Source organism: Carassius carassius, unplaced genomic scaffold (assembly GCF_963082965.1).
Source record: "Carassius carassius unplaced genomic scaffold, fCarCar2.1 SCAFFOLD_70, whole genome shotgun sequence".
Classification (NCBI taxonomy): domain Eukaryota; kingdom Metazoa; phylum Chordata; class Actinopteri; order Cypriniformes; family Cyprinidae; genus Carassius; species Carassius carassius.
The window spans coordinates 127,501-147,500 of record NW_026775198.1 but is presented as its reverse complement, the minus strand read 5'-3'; the positions used below and the strand labels follow the sequence as shown (position 1 = coordinate 147,500).

The following is a 20,000-nucleotide window of genomic DNA, read 5'->3' as shown; positions in this document are numbered from 1 at the left end:
TCGAAGGACTCACATGTGTTTGGTGTGTGTCGGAGGACTCACATGTGTTTGGTGTGTCGGAGGACTCACATGTGTTTGGTGTGTCGAAGGACTCACATGTGTTTGGTGTGTCGGAGGACTCACATGTGTTTGGTGTGTGTCGGAGGACTCACATGTGTTTGGTGTGTGTCGGAGGACTCGCATGTGTTTGGTGTGTGTCGGAGGACTCACATGTGTTTGGTGTGTGTCGGAGGACCTCACATGTGTTTGGTGTGTCGGAGGACTCACATGTGTTTGGTGTGTCGAAGGACTCGCATGTGTTTGGTGTGTGTCGGAGGACCTCACATGTGTTTGGTGTGTGTCGGAGGACCTCACATGTGTTTGGTGTGTCGGAGGACTCGCATGTGTTTGGTGTGTGTCGGAGGACCTCACATGTGTTTGGTGTGTGTCGGAGGACTCACATGTGTTTGGTGTGTCGGAGGACTCACATGTGTTTGGTGTGTATCGGAGGACCTCACATGTGTTTGGTGTGTCGGAGGACTCACATGTGTTTGGTGTGTTGAAGGACTCACATGTGTTTGGTGTGTTGAAGATCCTCACATGTGTTTGGTGTGTCGGAGGACTCACATGTGTTTGGTGTGTCGAAGGACTCACATGTGTTTGGTGTGTCGAAGGACTCACATGTGTTTGGTGTGTCAGAGGACTCGCATGTGTTTGGTGTGTCGGAGGACTCACATGTGTTTGGTGTGTGTCGAAGGACTCACATGTGTTTGGTGTGTGTCGAAGGACTCACATGTGTTTGGTGTGTGTCGAAGGACTCACATGTGTTTGGTGTGTGTCGGAGGACTCACATGTGTTTGGTGTGTGTCGGAGGACTCACATGTGTTTGGTGTGTCGGAGGACTCACATGTGTTTGGTGTGTGTCGGAGGACTCACATGTGTTTGGTGTGTCGGAGGACTCACATGTGTTTGGTGTGTCGGAGGACTCACATGTGTTTGGTGTGTGTCGGAGGACTCACATGTGTTTGGTGTGTCGGAGGACTCACATGTGTTTGGTGTGTCGAAGGACTCACATGTGTTTGGTGTGTGTCGGAGGACTCACATGTGTTTGGTGTGTCGGAGGACTCACATGTGTTTGGTGTGTGTCGGAGGACTCACATGTGTTTGGTGTGTGTCGGAGGACTCACATGTGTTTGGTGTGTGTCGGAGGACTCACATGTGTTTGGTGTGTGTTAGAGGACTCACATGTGTTTGGTGTGTCGGAGGACTCACATGTGTTTGGTGTGTCGGAGGACTCACATGTGTTTGGTGTGTGTCGGAGGACTCACATGTGTTTGGTGTGTGTTAGAGGACTCACATGTGTTTGGTGTGTGTTAGAGGACTCACATGTGTTTGGTGTGTCGGAGGACTCACATGTGTTTGGTGTGTCGGAGGACTCACATGTGTTTGGTGTGTCGGAGGACTCACATGTGTTTGGTGTGTCGGAGGACTCACATGTGTTTGGTGTGTCGAAGGACTCACATGTGTTTGGTGTGTCGAAGGACTCACATGTGTTTGGTGTGTTGGAGATCCTCACAAGTGTTTGGTGTGTTGGAGATCCTCACATGTGTTTGGTGTGTCGAAGGACTCACATGTGTTTGGTGTGTGTCGGAGGACTCACATGTGTTTGGTGTGTCGGAGGACTCACATGTGTTTGGTGTGTGTCGGAGGACTCACATGTGTTTGGTGTGTGTCGGAGGACTCACATGTGTTTGGTGTGTGTCGGAGGACTCACATGTGTTTGGTGTGTGTCGGAGGACTCACATGTGTTTGGTGTGTGTTAGAGGACTCACATGTGTTTGGTGTGTCGGAGGACTCACATGTGTTTGGTGTGTCGGAGGACTCACATGTGTTTGGTGTGTGTTAGAGGACTCACATGTGTTTGGTGTGTGTTAGAGGACTCACATGTGTTTGGTGTGTCGGAGGACTCACATGTGTTTGGTGTGTCGGAGGACTCACATGTGTTTGGTGTGTCGGAGGACTCACATGTGTTTGGTGTGTCGGAGGACTCACATGTGTTTGGTGTGTCGAAGGACTCACATGTGTTTGGTGTGTCGAAGGACTCACATGTGTTTGGTGTGTTGGAGATCCTCACAAGTGTTTGGTGTGTTGGAGATCCTCACATGTGTTTGGTGTGTCGAAGGACTCACATGTGTTTGGTGTGTCGGAGGACTCACATGTGTTTGGTGTGTCGGAGGACTCACATGTGTTTGGTGTGTTGGAGATCCTCACATGTGTTTGGTGTGTCGAAGGACTCACATGTGTTTGGTGTGTCGGAGGACTCACATGTGTTTGGTGTGTCGGAGGACTCACATGTGTTTGGTGTGTCGGAGGACTCACATGTGTTTGGTGTGTTGGAGATCCTCACAAGTGTTTGGTGTGTTGGAGATCCTCACATGTGTTTGGTGTGTCGAAGGACTCACATGTGTTTGGTGTGTCGGAGGACTCACATGTGTTTGGTGTGTCGGAGGACTCACATGTGTTTGGTGTGTTGGAGATCCTCACATGTGTTTGGTGTGTCGAAGGACTCACATGTGTTTGGTGTGTTGGAGATCCTCACAAGTGTTTGGTGTGTCGAAGGACTCACATGTGTTTGGTGTGTTGGAGATCCTCACAAGTGTTTGGTGTGTTGGAGATCCTCACATGTGTTTGGTGTGTTGGAGATCCTCACATGTGTTTGGTGTGTGTCGGAGGACTCACATGTGTTTGGTGTGTGTCGGAGGACTCACATGTGTTTGGTGTGTTGAAGATCCTGACATGTGTTTGGTGTGTTGAAGGACTCACATGTGTTTGGTGTGTCGAAGGACTCACATGTGTTTGGTGTGTCGAAGGACTCACATGTGTTTGGTGTGTTGGAGATCCTCACATGTGTTTGGTGTGTCGAAGGACTCACATGTGTTTGGTGTGTCGGAGGACTCACATGTGTTTGGTGTGTCGGAGGACTCACATGTGTTTGGTGTGTTGGAGATCCTCACATGTGTTTGGTGTGTCGAAGGACTCACATGTGTTTGGTGTGTTGGAGATCCTCACAAGTGTTTGGTGTGTCGGAGGACTCGCATGTGTTTGGTGTGTCGGAGGACTCGCATGTGTTTGGTGTGTCGGAGGACTCGCATGTGTTTGGTGTGTTGGAGATCCTCGCATGTGTTTGGTGTGTTGGAGGACTCGCATGTGTTTGGTGTGTTGGAGGACTCGCATGTGTTTGGTGTGTTGGAGGACTCACATGTGTTTGGTGTGTTGGAGGACTCGCATGTGTTTGGTGTGTTGGAGGACTCGCATGTGTTTGGTGTGTTGGAGGACTCACATGTGTTTGGTGTGTCGGAGGACTCACATGTGTTTGGTGTGTGTCGGAGGACTCACATGTGTTTGGTGTGTGTCGGAGGACTCACATGTGTTTGGTGTGTGTCGGAGGACTCACATGTGTTTGGTGTGTCGAAGGACTCACATGTGTTTGGTGTGTCGAAGGACTCACATGTGTTTGGTGTGTGTCGGAGGACTCACATGTGTTTGGTGTGTCGGAGGACTCACATGTGTTTGGTGTGTCGGAGGACTCACATGTGTTTGGTGTGTGTCGGAGGACTCACATGTGTTTGGTGTTTTGAAGATCCTCACATGTGTTTGGTGTGTTGAAGGACTCACATGTGTTTGGTGTGTCGAAGGACTCACATGTGTTTGGTGTGTCGAAGGACTCACATGTGTTTGGTGTGTGTCGGAGGACTCACATGTGTTTGGTGTGTGTCGGAGGACTCACATGTGTTTGGTGTGTGTCGGAGGACTCACATGTGTTTGGTGTGTCGGAGGACTCACATGTGTTTGGTGTGTCGGAGGACTCACATGTGTTTGGTGTGTCGGAGGACTCACATGTGTTTGGTGTGTGTCGAAGGACTCACATGTGTTTGGTGTGTTGGAGGACTCACATGTGTTTGGTGTGTGTCGAAGGACTCACATGTGTTTGGTGTGTTGGAGGACTCACATGTGTTTGGTGTGTTGGAGATCCTCACAAGTGTTTGGTGTGTTGGAGATCCTCACAAGTGTTTGGTGTGTTGGAGATCCTCACATGTGTTTGGTGTGTTGGAGGACTCACATGTGTTTGGTGTGTCGGAGGACTCACATGTGTTTGGTGTGTTGGAGATCCTCACATGTGTTTGGTGTGTCGAAGGACTCACATGTGTTTGGTGTGTTGGAGATCCTCACAAGTGTTTGGTGTGTTGGAGATCCTCACATGTGTTTGGTGTGTTGGAGATCCTCACATGTGTTTGGTGTGTGTCGGAGGACTCACATGTGTTTGGTGTGTGTCGGAGGACTCACATGTGTTTGGTGTGTTGAAGATCCTCACATGTGTTTGGTGTGTTGAAGGACTCACATCTGTTTGGTGTGTCGAAGGACTCACATGTGTTTGGTGTGTCGAAGGACTCACATGTGTTTGGTGTGTTGGAGATCCTCACATGTGTTTGGTGTGTCGGAGGACTCACATGTGTTTGGTGTGTTGGAGGACTCGCATGTGTTTGGTGTGTTGGAGGACTCGCATGTGTTTGGTGTGTCGGAGGACTCACATGTGTTTGGTGTGTTAGAGGACTCACATGTGTTTGGTGTGTTGGTGGACTCGCATGTGTTTGGTGTGTTGGAGGACTCGCATGTGTTTGGTGTGCTGGAGGACTCGCATGTGTTTGGTGTGTTGGAGGACTCGCATGTGTTTGGTGTGTTAGAGGACTCACATGTGTTTGGTGTGTTGAAGGACATGTGTTAGTCGCGGCGCAGTGGGACGAGCGTGTGAAGATCTGCTCTGGCCCTGCTCCATTCATCCCACTTTAGAGACACAAGAACCTCAACAGAACAATGAGGCTTTTTCCCCTCGACAGCGGCGTGAATCCAGTGCACTCGGACAGTCACGTCATATTTAACCAAAACAGAGGATGTGGGTTATTCTAATACAGGAAGTGTGGTCTGTCCGGCTCGCCGCATCTTTACCAAACAAATGAGAGAGCGACGAGAGCGTTTCCCTCAACACCTGCTGCACCTCATGCAGAAACTCTCCAGAACGGATACAGAGATGATTGATTCTGGCACGTTTGCAGTCGTGTTCGTTCATGTGCATTGCCTCTGTAATCTCTTAAAAACAAAGCTTCTTTAGTTGACCACATCCATGGAATCTTTCCATTAAACTAAAGTTTCTTTAGATTATTAAAATGATCTTTGGGGAACCAAAAGTCTAATTCAGTCTAATTCACATGCATTTGTTCTGAACCTTTTTGTAACATTAATGAGTTTGTAATATACTAAATTCACAGAACACATTATGTAAGAGCTTTCCCTTTACAACCTTTCACTGTGTTCAGAAGACTTCTGACGGTCTCTGAACCTGTGACCTCTGACCTTGCGCCAGCAGCACACTACATCAGCGCTACACTGATCTTCAGCATTTGATGCACACGTGATGAGGCTTACAAACCCATCGCTTTAGATATTCTTCAGTGCCATCAGCTGTAAAGCTTTGTTCTTGGAAGCTAAGGGAGATTAGATTTTTAAGAGTTTATGTATTCATATATGTGAGTGTGTGTGTGTGTGTGTGTGTGTGTGTGTGTGTGTGTGTCTAAATGCTGCAACCCAATTGCAATCGGCTCATTCTGTTTCAAAGGTCTCTGGCTAAAAGGTTTGAAAATGTGTGCCATTGAGATCCCAGTCTCTGGAAATGAACCAGACATTGAGATATAAAGAAAATTTAGTTGAGAACCAAAATCTAAAAGGATATTAAGATATATTTAATACATCTTGAGATACAGGGATGCAAACTTAGCAGGGAAAACAATTAAAAAAAATGCTTTTTCCCATTTTCGAATAGTCACCATTAGCAAATAATGAGAGACAGATTGTTAAACTCAACAGGTTTCACTAAAAGAGCTGCCAGTCTCTGTGTGAAGATATCTCCGAATCTCAAGTGACAAATTGCATTTCTAACCCTTCTCCACAAAATAGTGGATTACTTCATAAATATTCATTCATGACATTTCATATTTTGGCTTTCATCTCCATTTGTGTTTGTTTCTTCAAACTAAATCAGAAATTGTGTCTGGAACATGGTTGTGACGGGAATGACACAGTAGACTGAAGTGAGGTCGGGTCAGATCCTGTGTTTCATCCTAATCTGTCATATGCTGAGCATTTCTGCATAAAGAGCTTAGAGCTAAAACACTGCACTGAGGATTTATAGACACACCGCTGCTTTTCAGCCGTTTGCATCTGATCCGGTAGATTCATTGTTCTGCAGCTTTAGCTCTGGTTGTGAGGTTTTACCATGTTTTACCGTGTTGTTTACCGGAGTTTAACTGGACGTCGGTGATGGAGTGTGTGTGTGTGCGAGGGTGTGTGTGAGTGAGGGTGTGTGTGTGAGGGTGTGTGTGTGTGTGTGTGCGAGGGTGTGTGTGAGTGAGGGTGTGTGTGTGTGTGTGTGTGAGGGTGTGTGTGTGTGCGAGGGTGTGTGTGAGTGAGGGTGTGTGTGTGTGTGAGAGTGTGTGTGTGTGTGTGTGTGAGGGTGTGAGTGTGTGTGTGTGTGTGTGAGAGTGAGGGTGAGTGAGTCAAGTCAAGTCACCTTTATTTATATAGCGCTTTAAATAAAATACATTGCAAAATGATAGTTAAAGGCAGTTCATCATTGAATTCAGTGATGTCATCTCTGTTCAGTTAAATAGTGTCTGTGCATTTATTTGCAATCAAGTCAACGATATCGCTGTAGATGAAGTGTCCCCAACTAAGCAAGACAGAGGCGACAGCGGCAAGGAACCGAAACTCCATCGGTGACAGAATGGAGAAAAAAACCTTGGGAGAAACCAGGCTCAGTTGGGGGGCCAGTTCTCCTCTGACCAGACGAAACCAGTAGTTCAATTCCAGGCTGCAGCAAAGTCAGATTGTGCAGAAGAATCATCTGTTTCCTGTGGTCTTGTCCTGGTGCTCCTCTGAGACAAGGTCTTTACAGGGGATCTGTATCTGGGGCTCTAGTTGTCCTGGTCTCCGCTGTCTTTCAGGGATGTAGAGGTCCTTTCTAGGTGCTGATCCAGCATCTGGTCTGGATACGTACTGGATCCGGGTGACTGCAGTGACCCTCTGATCTGGACACAGACTGGATCTGGTGGCTACGGTGACCTCGGAACAAGAGAGAAACAGACTAATATTAGCGTAGATGCCATTCTTCTAATGATGTAGCAAGTACAAAGGGTGTTATGGGAAGTGTTTCCGGTTCCGGTTTACCTAATTAATGCAGCCTAAAAATCCTTTAACGGATTTGGATAATAAAAGCATATTAGTATGTTATGTGTATGCCAGGTTAAAGAGATGGGTCTTTAATCTAGATTTAAACTGCAAGAGTGTGTCTGCCTCCCGAACAATGTTTAGGTAGGTTATTCCAGAGTTTAGGCGCCAAATAGGAAAAGGATCTGCCGCCCGCAGTTGATTTTGATATTTTAGGTATTATCAAATTGCCTGAGTTTTGAGAACGTAGCGGACGTAGAGGATTATAATGTAAAAGGAGCTCATTCAAATACTGAGGTGCTAAACCTTTCAGGGCTTTATAAGTAATAAGCAATATTTTAAAATCTATGCGATGTTTGATAGGGAGCCAGTGCAGTGTTGACAGGACCGGGCTAATATGGTCATACTTCCTGGTTCTAGTAAGAACTCTTGCTGCTGCATTTTGGACTAGCTGTAGTTTGTTTACTAAGCGTGCAGAACAACCACCCAATAAAGCATTACAATAATCTAACCTTGAGGTCATAAAAGCATGGATTAACATTTCTGCATTTGACATTGAGAGCATAGGCCGTAATTTAGATATATTTTTGAGATGGAAAAATGCAGTTTTACAAATGATAGAAACGTGGCTTTCTAAGGAAAGATTGCGATCAAATAGCACACCTAGGTTCCTAACTGATGACGAAGAATTGACAGAGCAACCATCAAGTCTTAGACAGTGTTCTAGGTTATTACAAGCAGAGTTTTTAGGTCCTATAATTAACACCTGTTTTTTCAGAATTTAGCAGTAAGAAATTACTCGTCATCCAGTTTTTTATATCGACTATGCAATCCATTAGTTTTTCAAATTGGTGTGTTTCACCGGGCCGCGAAGAAATATAGAGCTGAGTATCATCAGCATAACAGTGAAAGCTAACACCATGTTTCTTGATGATATCTCCCAAGGGTAACATATAAAGCGTGAAGAGTAGCGGCCCTAGTACTGAGCCTTGAGGTACTCCATACTGCACTTGTGATCGATAGGATACATCTTCATTCACTGCTACGAGTGTGTGTGTGAGGGTGGCTGTGTGTGTGTGTGTGTGTGTGTGTGTGTGAGGGTGTGTGTGTGTGTGTGAGAGTGAGAGTGAAGGTGTGTGTGTGAGTGTGAGTGTGTGAGGGTGTGTGTGTGTGTGTGTGTGTGTGTGTCGTCACAGTCAGCGATCTTCCCCAGAGCTGTGATTTCTACCGTCAGGTCTGAAAGCACGCAGGAGCCATTAGCGTTAGCCTAGATACGTCAAAACACTTACTGAACCCGAGGCTGGAATTAACCCTTGATTCCTGACACACATTCACTGCCATCCCATGTGTATGAACACACACACACACACACACGTCAGGATCCTGCTCTATATCTGTGATCATATCTGAACTGTATTTGCTAGCAGTCATCATGCTAGAGTTGTGTTTCTGTGCGGTTTGTTCGTTCATCTCCAGCGGCTCTGCTGAAGAGAACGTTTCCTCTCTTACTCTTAATTATGGATGATGTCTAATTAATGTCCTCTGTGTTAATGTGTCCTGACGTGTTTCCTCCTTCAGACACGCGTGTTCCTCCGCAGGAATCAGACGTGTGTGTGCTCCATGTCTTCATTAGGACGTTTATCATGTTTTGAGTCAAGCAATATTTATTTCTACAGCACTTTATACAGTACAGATAGTTTCAAAACAGTAAAATTCATCAATTATGGAACTAATTCAGTTTCAGCTGTGCATCAGCTCTACACGAGACAATAGAGTCATGATTCAGATCAGTTCTAGTTTTGTTCTCACAGTGTCGGATCGATAATGTTTCTGAATCATATCATACAGAAGATCTCTGATCGAGTCCGTTTACTCTCGAGAGCGAACGCTGCTCTGCTGCTCTGTTTCATTGATGTGATCATGAAACGGTGACAGACGGGTCACATGTGCACTCCCAGTGTCTGAGGAGAGAGGACAGACGATTGATGAGGTGTTTTATGTGTTTCAGCGTCTGCAGGACGTGTTTGTGGAGTTCAGTCATCAGGATCTGCTGGACTTCTACAATCAGGTCAGACCGAGTCTCTGGTGTCTCCTGATCTTCAGCGTGTTCAGACGCTCACGGCTCTCTCTGTGTGTGTGTGTGTGTGTGTGTGTGTGTGTGTGTTACAGATGGAGATGATTCAGACTCAGCTGGACTCGCTCAGCTGATACAGCCTCCGTCTGCTATCCCATGATGCCTCTGGTTCAGTCGTCTCTGTCTGTGCTTGTCTCTGGACTTGTATATATGAGGCTGAAGCTGTTCACCAATGTTTCATTAAAGATGCTTTTCCTCTGAAGGTTCAGTGTCTATATTTATGACTTATGATGCTTTTCTTGGTTTCTGGAGAGACATTCAAGACTTTTTAAGATCAGGCAAAGAAAATCTGAGGAATAAATTGGTTATAAAACAATACGTCAATAAGGTCTCTAAATGTAAACGTCTCGTTTTTTCAAACACTTCAAAGTTCAAAGAAAATATAACAACATATTACACAGGAATTCATCAACAGCTGTGCTCCCAAATACTTAAATATGGTAGTAATTTGTCTCGTTTTCTGTTACAAATTTTCATTTTCTTCAAACTTCAAATTTTCATTTTTCATTTTCTTGGACTGAAATATATAGAGGACGAAATATATAAATGCTTTATATATATATATATATATATATATATATATATATATATATATATATCTATATATATATATATATCAAATTTTGAAGTAAATATATTTTGAAACATATTTTAGCAAATATATTTATATTTTGAAAGATAAAATATATATAAATAGTTTTCTTTTTGTTGTTTTTTGATGGGTTTAGTGTGTTTCTTCTTCTGACCATGCATTTCCTTCAGGAACAGCTCTGATGATAAGAACTGTTTTCACAGATTGTATCTCAACTATCAGTGGGCTTATGTTTTGTTTTACTTCACTAGCAAGTCTTTTCACTTTTTATACTTGGGGAAAAAAACAATGCGGTAAGACAAAAAGTGTTGAGAAACCTCACAAATCTGCCCTGGTTTCAACTTTTCTCAATAACTGCTCTTTTCCAGTGAATTAAATCACATTCTCTGAAAACAAGCTTTTATATCTCAAGCAGTGCTGCTTTTCTAGCACATTTATCTCAGCCTTTTTGATATTTTAACTGGAAAACAAGATAAAAAGGACTAATTAAAAACTGATCTGGGTCATTCTATCAGTGGAGTGTCTCCTAATAATAACATCATGTTTGGATGAATCGTAATGAACCTCTGGAGGAAACACAGTTCCTCAAATCCTTAAGCAGAGCGACACACACATCAACAGATGAGCTCTAAACGGATTAAAGCACTAACTCACCCAAAAACCAGCATTCTCTTATTATTTATTCGCCCTCATGTCGATCCAGACCATATGCTGATTGATTCTGGTTTAGGAGGTCACTGTGAGTGTTTTCTAGCAAATGAAGACAGAATCGAGATGTTTGTGAGTTTCTGTGATTGTGTGTGAATGCCGAAGCATTGCAGAGTCTGAGGAAAAACGCAGATCTTTGTGTGAAACCGGATCTGAGAGACAGATGGAGAAAATGTGTTTCTGTGGGATTTTCCTCATGGATCTGCGGGCATCTGGATTTGGGAAACAGGATTAGCGGGTGTGTAATTATAGCTGCTGTAGAGAGTGTGTGTGAGTGTGTGTGAGAGTGCTTATAATCCTTATGCCTATAGGGGTTAAGTTTTCAAGTCCCAGTTGACTTACCACCTCAAGTATAACTTTGTGTCATTTGAGGCCATTATTTGCAAATTTAGAATTTATATTAGAACTTCCCCTGTTGCCAAAAAATATTTTTCAGAACAAAGGTGGAACTTCAGAACTGAAACGTTCTACTGGCCTTCACGATTTCCACGAATCTGCCAACAGAACTCAGGATGAGTGTAAGGATGTGAGATGCAAAATGTACTGTTGCATGAGAGGTGCTAATCACCCGAAAAAGACTGGGCTCCAATTAAGACCTGTAAGCCCCAGACCGCCGTCCCTGCGTGCTGTCCGAGTGGACCCAGGGGGGCTGGACACTCACCGTACAAGTGACCCTTCGTTAACACCGCAAGGTATCCGGGTCACCTGAAAAAAATCATATCTCAAACTGAGAAATGCACTTTTTGACTCAATGAAGACTGAAAGCACCAGATTGGCGGATGCACTTCTCTGCACATCAAGCTTCTACCAGCCACCTTCTCTTCAAAGCTTATGCATTTTAGATCTGAACAGACATCATCCTCACCAGAGCCACCGCCAGATGCAAAAACCCTTGCCTAAAACCATCTTCGCATCCCAATCTTTGACCTAGTTACCTCCTCCATGGTAACATTATTATCTTATTTTATTATTTATATATCCCTCCACCAATTCCTTTCATACCAGCTTCCAAGCTGAACCCCCCCCCCCCCCCCATATATATAAATAAATGACTCCTAACCCTAAGGTAGTGAGTTTGAGACTCGGGCCTTTGGATGGGTTAAATGCAGAGCATGAATTCTGAGTATGGGTCACCATACTTGGCTGTTTGTCACGTCACTTTGTCACAAACTAGGTAAAGAAATGCAAGGTCCTTGGTCAAACCTGCTCTGAACCGGCAAAATCAGCCCAAGCCCAATGATCCTGACTGAATAAACCCAGCCCGGCATTACAGTTCCCTGAGCAAAACCAAGAAAGAAGTGCCCACCGCACTAACATGTGATTTTCCAGTATGTCAAGTCCGATGGCTCTGGCCAAGGTTAGGTTTCTTGAAAATTACAACAGCATGCATGTTAGACTCCTCCTCCAGGGAAAATGCCTCGATGGGCATGTGGGCCAAACCACAACAACCAAACATAAGACAAAAAAGGTCAAAGAACCCCTAGCTTGTAATTTACCCCACATTCCCAAAACTATCCTTGTAGGGTAACGAAAAGCAGGGCTTTGGCTTCCAGGGTTATACATTTAAGCAAACCCGTATCTGCTCCAAACGACTGATCAAGTTCTGGCCAGGAGATGCCCTCTGGGGAAATACTCAAACCGCCTCTAGTCCACTCAGACCCCATCTTGTAGGCCAGAGAACAGCTCGAGCACCCAAGGCTGACCCCTTGAGCTGTCAGGGATACGTTTAGGGCCTGAGTCAGTTAGAGTTTGATCCCACTGCTTCCCCAAATCTGTGAGGGATAGGTTTAGGGCTATTTCATGCTATCTCCAGTTCTATGAGGAGAAGGGCCAGGTGTAGGGTTTGTGTAGGACTATAGAAAATACAGTTTGTACAGTATAAAAACCATTATACCTGTGGAGAGTTCCCGTAAACCACAAATGCAAGACAGTGTGTGTACTGTATGTGTGTGAGTGTGAGTATGTGTGTGTAAGTGTGTGTGTTTGTGTGTGTGTGTGAAAGAGAAACACTTCACAGAAACACTTAAAGAATTCATGAATTCTGCCCTAATTTTAGTGTTCTTGGCTCTGCTGGAATCCTCTTTCATCCCGGCCAGTTTTATTCAGACAGAGAGTCATCAGAACTGGACATTTGTGTTTTAATGCCCTGATGATGCTCGTTATCAGTGCTGACAGATCAGCTCGATGGAAATCTTCATGTTAGTCTGTTATCCGTCTCCTGGCACTCTGAAGTCATAAACTTACTAAAACAATAGTGAGCAAGCATGTGCCTGATTCATGTGAACGGGTCTTGAGGGCAAGAGCAGCTAAACGAAGAGAGAAAAGAAAAAGAATTGAGCTGAGAGCCGGAGAGAGAGAGAGTGTGTGTGAGAGAGAGAGATAGAGAGAGAGAGATAGAGGGAGAGAGAGACAGAGAGAGAGAGATAGAGGGAGAGAGAGAGATAGAGTGTGAGAGAGAGACGAACACTGAGATCACTGAGGAGCTTCACAATGACCCTACAGCCCTTCACTCAAACGAACACTCAAACCGTCTTCTCTGACTTTGAGCAAGTTTCACTAATTTAGTAAACATAGTCCAGCATTTAAAACCTACAAATTGTGCTTTAGATGTCATTCCTTCTCATCTCCTTCTCCAAGTTTTAGATGTTGTAGGCCAAAACATTGTTGATATTATTAATAGTAGCCTAGTAAATGGTATAGTTCCATCTTGCCTAAAACATGCTATAATACAACACACCTTTGAAAAAGCCTAGACTGGATCCTTCAGTTTTAAATAACTATCGCCCCATTTCCAAGCTCCCTTTTTTATCCAAAAAATTAAAGGCTGTTTATCATCAGCTCATCTCATTCTTGAATAAAAATGTGGATAGTTTTCGATGAATTTCAGTCTTGTTTTAGATCAAAGTATAGTTCAGAGACTGCCCTTTTAAAAGTACACAATGACTTAATGCTCGCTTCTGAATCAGGAAAGGGTGCTTTTTTGATTATTCTTGACCTTACGGCAGTATTTTGACACGATTAATCATGACATCCTTTTAAATCAATTAAGTCAATGGGTGGGCATTCGGGGGAAATGCTCTCAAATGGTTTTGTTCTTATTTAAAGGATAGAAGTTCTATATTTCATTTGGGCAATTACTTTTCTGATTCTGCAGCTTCTTTTTGTGGGGTTCCCCAAGGATCAATGTTGGGGCCCATTTTATTTTCTTTATTTATGCTTCCGCTTGGTTCTATTTGTCAGAAATACAATGTTGCATACCATTTTCATGCACAACTCTATCTTCCACTGAATGCAGGTGATTGTGAAGAGTTAGGTGATTTGATGACTTAATACTATCAGATTAAGTTATGGATGGCACAGAACATTTTACAGTTAAATGAGGCTAATCTGCGTAAGAAAGTAAGAAACCTGGGAGTGGTCTTTGATTCAGAGCTTAAATTTGTTTATCTCGGTGACGCTGCTTTGACACAATCTGTATAAAGTGCTGTAGTAATAAAGATGACTTGACTAGACATTGTGTTAGAATGCAGGAATCACAGATCAGATGGTCTCTGTCTCAGTTCTGATAAAAGAGCTTCAGTCGAGATGCTTTCACTGCATGATGATGAGGATGATGATGATCACTGCAGTAAATCAGCTTCTCTTCTCAAGGTGAGGGAGCATCTGTGTGTGTGTCACCTTCCTTGGGTTGTCAGTATGATTATAAAAGTGGGCGGGGCTACATGCAAATCGTGTCACAGCTGGAGGACACCTGAGACGGAGGGGGAGGAGCTCATTCATTATGGATGAAGCAGCTGCTGCTCTCATTTCAGCTACACACACACACACACACACACATCAGCTGTGACATCACTTCCTCCCACTGATCTCTGCAGGGATCCTGAATGAGCGTCTGATCTCTAACCTTTGGGTGAATGCATCAGGACTGTGATGCTTTAGAATAGGAACAGCAATGTAACTGATCCTGTAACTGTGTTAATTAAGCTCAGTAATCAAACATGGAGTCGTTATGCCGTGTCCTTTGGTGTTCAATGACACTATCCCTCATTCTGAAGGGCTGCTGTTAACATGATTCTGGAAATCATTTCCTGGGAGACAGAAAATCCATCTGAGGCTCGACACACACAGAGATCCATCTGACCTTCAGCTCTGAGCTGAAATGAGCACTTAACAGAAGCGAGGCGTCCTCGAGCACACCTGAGCAAACACACCGTCACAGAGAAGCTCTTTCACATTTTACATACATCACAGACATTAAAACAACGTATGATAAAGTACTTTAAAGTTCCCAGCATCACTAAAAACTAAAATCCACATGGACTAAACACAATTAAATAACTAATGTACAAATGATGTTAAAATTACAATAAATAATGTAAAAAAAATACAATGTTCCTAAGACCTATCCTTATTCAACTGAGTGATAAAGATGTTACCGCTTAGTTCTACAGTATGGGATATAAATCTACGTCATCAGTCATCATTCAAAAGTGGGTTAGTCATCCGCTGTCTGCTTTCTTGTTGTGATTAGAAGGTTATTTATAGGATACAAAAAATGTTTCTTAGAATCTCAGAAAGTACAAACAACATCATAAAGATGTTCAGAGAATGTTGATCCAAGAATATTTTCTCTTATCATTGAGAATGTCACATTTAGTTCCATTACTTTAAGAATGTTATTTAACATTTATATAACTTTTAGAGATGTTTGAGGATGTTCCCTGTTAGCTGGGACAGACTGATAAATCATCTGAGAATGGCTGGTGTCTGGCAGCAGAGATAAAGCAGCGAACAGACCGAGCATTCTGGGATAAAACACGGCAGACTGAAAGCCAGCTTCCTCCAGGATCCTCTGGAGACGAGGTCACGACCTTCAGCAGTCTGTCAGATCCTGTCACAGATGATCTGCTTTCGTCTGAAGTGACTCTGAGCTCAGAAACACGTTCACACAGGCTCACAGAGCCTCGCTTTGTTGTGGTTGAAGGGATTGAGCGGCTCGTATCACTTCAGCAAACTCACGCTTCTCAAGAAGCTTCACGCTCTTTATGCCCAAGAGTTTTACAAGCCGAGGCAAAGTAGAGCATTCTGTTTTGATCCCGGTGCCAGCCGCGGCTTACATCCCTCCATCACCACATCCAGGGATTCAGTCCACGCCGGGGGGGGGGGGGTCTCATCACATGACCAAACACTAGTCTGGAAAACAGCGTGTCAAGATAGTTTCAGGTGTAAACACGTCTAAATACTTTCACTTACAGGCCATTAAATATCCTAATATTGATTATCATATTTTTTGCATTTCACGTTTTCTAAAAACAATTTATGTTGAAATATGCAAATAAGGCATTATCTAATTAAATATCCATAGATTATCATGCAAACAGTGGCAAGGTCATGGGTTTGATTCCCAGGGAATGGCTTTAATGATTTTGCTTTGGATAAAAGCATCAGCCAAATGCATTAATGTACATTTTTCCAATAATTTGCATACATAACCAAGCACATAAATATCTGAACATTGAATAAAGCCAGGTTCAAAACTCTTTCATTTTGTTGACAGTTTTTCCAGCGGAGATTCTGAATTTCTCTTTTTATCACTCCATAAATCAGAAAATACTGCCAACAGACAGAAAACAAGCACATTTTCTCCATGTGAAATATGAACAAACCTTCAGAATATAGAGAGGAATAAAGCTGTAAAGATTGCTGTTTGTAAGAGAAAAAACTCTTTTAAAGATTGAAATCTACAGACGTAAAATAATAAAGCGCAATAAAACAAACACCTAAATGTGTGTTTTGGATGTTTTCTCTCCACTCGTCTGAAAGAAGAGACTTGATATGGAAGCAAAACAGCAAAAACTGAGCAGTGCATGAAAACACAGTGTTTTGTGGAACATTTATCTAAAATCTGACTGTTATTGCACTGAAACATCTCGAGAGTGAAATGTCACGTGTCATGAATGTGATTTATTACGAGGCACTGACTGTGATGGGTTCACTTCATGTAGCGCTGATAGGGTTCAAAAGGAATAAATGAGATTTATTCAGGATCTTTTGTGAGGTTTCACTCTAGACTCGAGCTTTAGTTATCAGCTAGATCATACGCTCGCAGCTGACGTCAATTAAACGGCTGTTTTTTCAGCTACACGAGTGAAACGAGTCTGACAGCAGCAGAAAAGACGAGGTGAGGGTCATTAGCAGATATCAGATGCTGAGAAGGAATCAGATCTGCATCACACGTGTAAACAATTGAATTTGACAGAGCCGAGGTTCTGGAGGTCAAAGCCATTGTGTGGATCTCAGCTGATTCAGTCTCTGTTTGCAGAACACAAAGCAGGTAGTTAGTAACCCAGGTACTGTTGTGCATATCGTATGAACTAACAGTGAAGACAAGAGAGCATGTTGAGACAAAGGAACAGGACACCGGAGACCTTCAATGGCCCAGAAACATTTAATCTGTCATCATGTCTGAAGACGGGCGTCTGGAAGGGCCACTCGGGGCTCCAGAGCGATTCTTATCGGCGTGTTTATTCATGGTTACAGATCCTCAACAATCGAGTCTTTGCTGTGGAGGTGCCAAACCCTCATGTGACGACGCTTACCTAAAGCACTCATCATAGCGTGAAGACATCCACCTCACGTTACACAAAACACACATGCTCTACGAAAAGAATCTGAAATGTTTTTATTACTTTTTTCCATTTATTAAAGAGAATTTCTTTACAACATACATTTAGCCGTGAATCAGATGTGGGAGAGGGCCGGTGATGAAACCATATCTTACAAGAGAACAAACTCCACTTCCAAAGTCTAGTGGCGTCTAGAAAGGCACCAGCTCGGAAACCTCGAGCTCCGTTCGCTTCGGCCGGAGCGGATAAGTTCAGAGAATCGGGTGAAGTCAACATCTACAAAGCCAAAACTAGATTCCTGGACGTCAAGTTCAATAAAACATGTGTCAAAATAGTTCAATAACAATCCCTCATTTTACATCACAACCATAGAGCTAGAAAATTATATTAATCGGCATCTGTCACAAACATTAATCTGTTTCCTAATATTATCGGAGTGCATATCTAAACAGGAGCCAGCCTGTATTCTCTGCCTAAAAACTGTGTTTGATCGTATACATTAGAAAGCTTGTGTGTGTGTGTGTTTGGGAGAAACGTTATATCTGGATCGTTTGTGTGTTTTTCTCTTATTGCCTCGAAGCAGCCCGATCCACAGATACACAACAAGTCATCTACAGACAGTGTAAAACATCATCTTGACTTGGTGAAAAGTAAAAAAGGAAAACAAAATAAAACATTCTTCCAGCACGATGAGAATCGTGATTGGCACAATCAGAAATCAAGAGTCATTTGTGGTTATCAAAGGGACCAGAGTCGACGACGACAACACCTACATTCTTCAACTTCAATTACGTGTTTTTTTACTGTTCTTTTTTTTTTTTATCAAACGAAACATCTTCATAAGAACTACGACAGTTAACAGCTAACAAACGCTTCACTACTCAGGGGTGTAAGGCACAAATTTACAGGTGGAAGGAGAAAAACAGGCTGAAATGATTCGGCGAAAGGGCCGTGTGGTCGGGACTACGATTGAAAGCGTCTCAAGTGCGGCGAGAATGGCACTCGGATGAAGAAGAGGAGAGATTCAGGAGTTCCTGTCTGTGGGCTGTAAGCCCCTCTGGCACGGCTCGAGAAATATTCCTTCCATACTGAGGCTTCCCTCGTCTCTGACTTCTGACATCCCAAGAGAAGTACTGGCTCCAGTTTAATGACTTTAAATAATTTCACACTTGATTAATTCAAATTAAAACGATCGTTCCTGTCTCATTTGAGCCTAAAAGAGACGCTCTTTCTGCAAAAGCACTTTATTAAAAAATAAATAAAACCTGCTATTAGTATTAACAGTCATGTGTTATTTAGTCAACAGTTTCAGTAGACGTGTTGAACTCTTGCACGAAGGCAGAACTTGATTGCTTTTACTCGATGGCGGTTTTCACAGTTTTCCATGGTAAACTCCAGCAGCTGTTCCCGTCTGAACTCGCTGTGTGTCCAAGTGCTTGATAACCGGGCTTCGCGTTGCTTCTGTGCCCGTCTCCGATGTGCTTTTGGCAGAAAATGACCATCGGCAACACTGCTGCCACCGGACGAAATCTCCAAGAGTTGCCCCAGATGTTCGCCCTCATCAGCCTGAGCTCGACGTGTATTTCAAAACATACAAAACAAAACCAAAAAAAGTGAGTTGCATTTCCTGTACACAGCTGCACAAAGCAGACACACTTTCACGTTCTCCGTCTTTTATGTGCAGGAGTCGCTGGACCTGACCTTCGTGGAAAGGGACACCAGTGATGGTTTAGGAGGGACGTCAGGTTTGAGATGCCTGGAGAGAGAGCCGTACGAGCTCAGGCTGGGGTGATGGGAGGAGATGTGCATGGAGTCCACGCGCTGCGGAGCGGGCGGAGGAGGCGTCTCCACACGGAAGCTGTGGTTCCTGGACATGTGGGATGAGTTGGACGAGTTGGTGTTGTGCTGTTTCTTGAGGCCCGAGTTCATGGGATAGCCACGGCCGTATACAGACGAATGCATGTCCAGCCTCTTGCCCATCTGTGGGACGGCCGGCAGGACCACGGCGCTCAGAGACGCTTCTCGCTGGGGCACACGTGGCGGCGCTCCCTCACCGTCCGCCAGGCTGAGGCTGTGACACGGACTCTTGAGGGACTTGTACTCCAGTGTGGCGGCCTGGTCATCTGCGAGGTCTCCTCGGTGCGGCTGCTCCACGTACTCGTGCTGGTAGGCCTGCTGGTGTTGGGGCAAAGGCAGCACCACCACGCTGGGGATGTGGCCCGGAGACGCCCGCAGCTGCAGGTCCGTCGGGATGACCGCAGAACCCATGGAGGGCAAGTCTTTGGTGCAGGCGTTGATCAGGTTCTGGTGGCGCTCCCACTCGCGGCTGCCTCGGCTGGGCTTGCGGCGCGGCTGCATGGGCGTGGACTCGGGCGTGGGCAGGGCGGTCAGATCCATTTGCTGTTCAGCTTTGATGAGCATCCTGCCGTTGGTCAAGTGGCCGTTGTGCATGAGCGGGGTCATAATGGCTTCTGGCCGTCCATCTGTGGCTTGCGTCTCGAAGAGCCCCGTCAGCTTGGTGACGCTGTTCATGGATCCCCGTCGGGACTGGACCGAGTCCTTGTCTTTGCGGCCGGGCAACTCGAAGTCTCGTCGCCGGTGGTCACACACACAGTACACCACGATGCCGGAGAAGACGGCGCCCATGACGAAGGCGAGGATGACGGCGATGGCCAGGAGTGTG

General features: G+C 44.4%; 3 protein-coding genes across 6 annotated transcripts in view; 2 read left to right on the top strand and 1 right to left on the bottom strand.

Moving 5' to 3' along the window:
• Positions 1–9,593, top strand: part of commd10 (COMM domain containing 10) — a 21,443-nt gene extending 11,850 nt beyond the window's left edge. For both annotated transcript variants that reach the window (XM_059547763.1, XM_059547760.1), the window contains exons 6-7: positions 9,266–9,325; positions 9,427–9,593. In XM_059547763.1, coding sequence (XP_059403746.1) covers positions 9,266–9,325; positions 9,427–9,465 — 99 coding nt within the window. In that variant the 3' untranslated portion in view covers positions 9,466–9,593. The remainder of the gene's footprint in view (positions 1–9,265; positions 9,326–9,426) is intronic.
• LOC132139432 (dmX-like protein 1) overlaps positions 1–20,000 on the top strand; it is a 244,292-nt gene that overhangs the window by 132,018 nt on the left and 92,274 nt on the right. The window lies entirely within an intron of this gene.
• Positions 18,420–20,000, bottom strand: part of LOC132139414 (semaphorin-6A-like) — a 50,583-nt gene continuing 49,002 nt past the window's right edge. For all 3 annotated transcript variants that reach the window (XM_059547758.1, XM_059547756.1, XM_059547757.1), the window contains one exon: positions 18,420–20,000. This exon is cut by the window's right edge and continues 49 nt beyond it. In XM_059547758.1, the coding sequence (XP_059403741.1) occupies positions 18,992–20,000 (1,009 nt within the window). In that variant the 3' untranslated portion in view covers positions 18,420–18,991.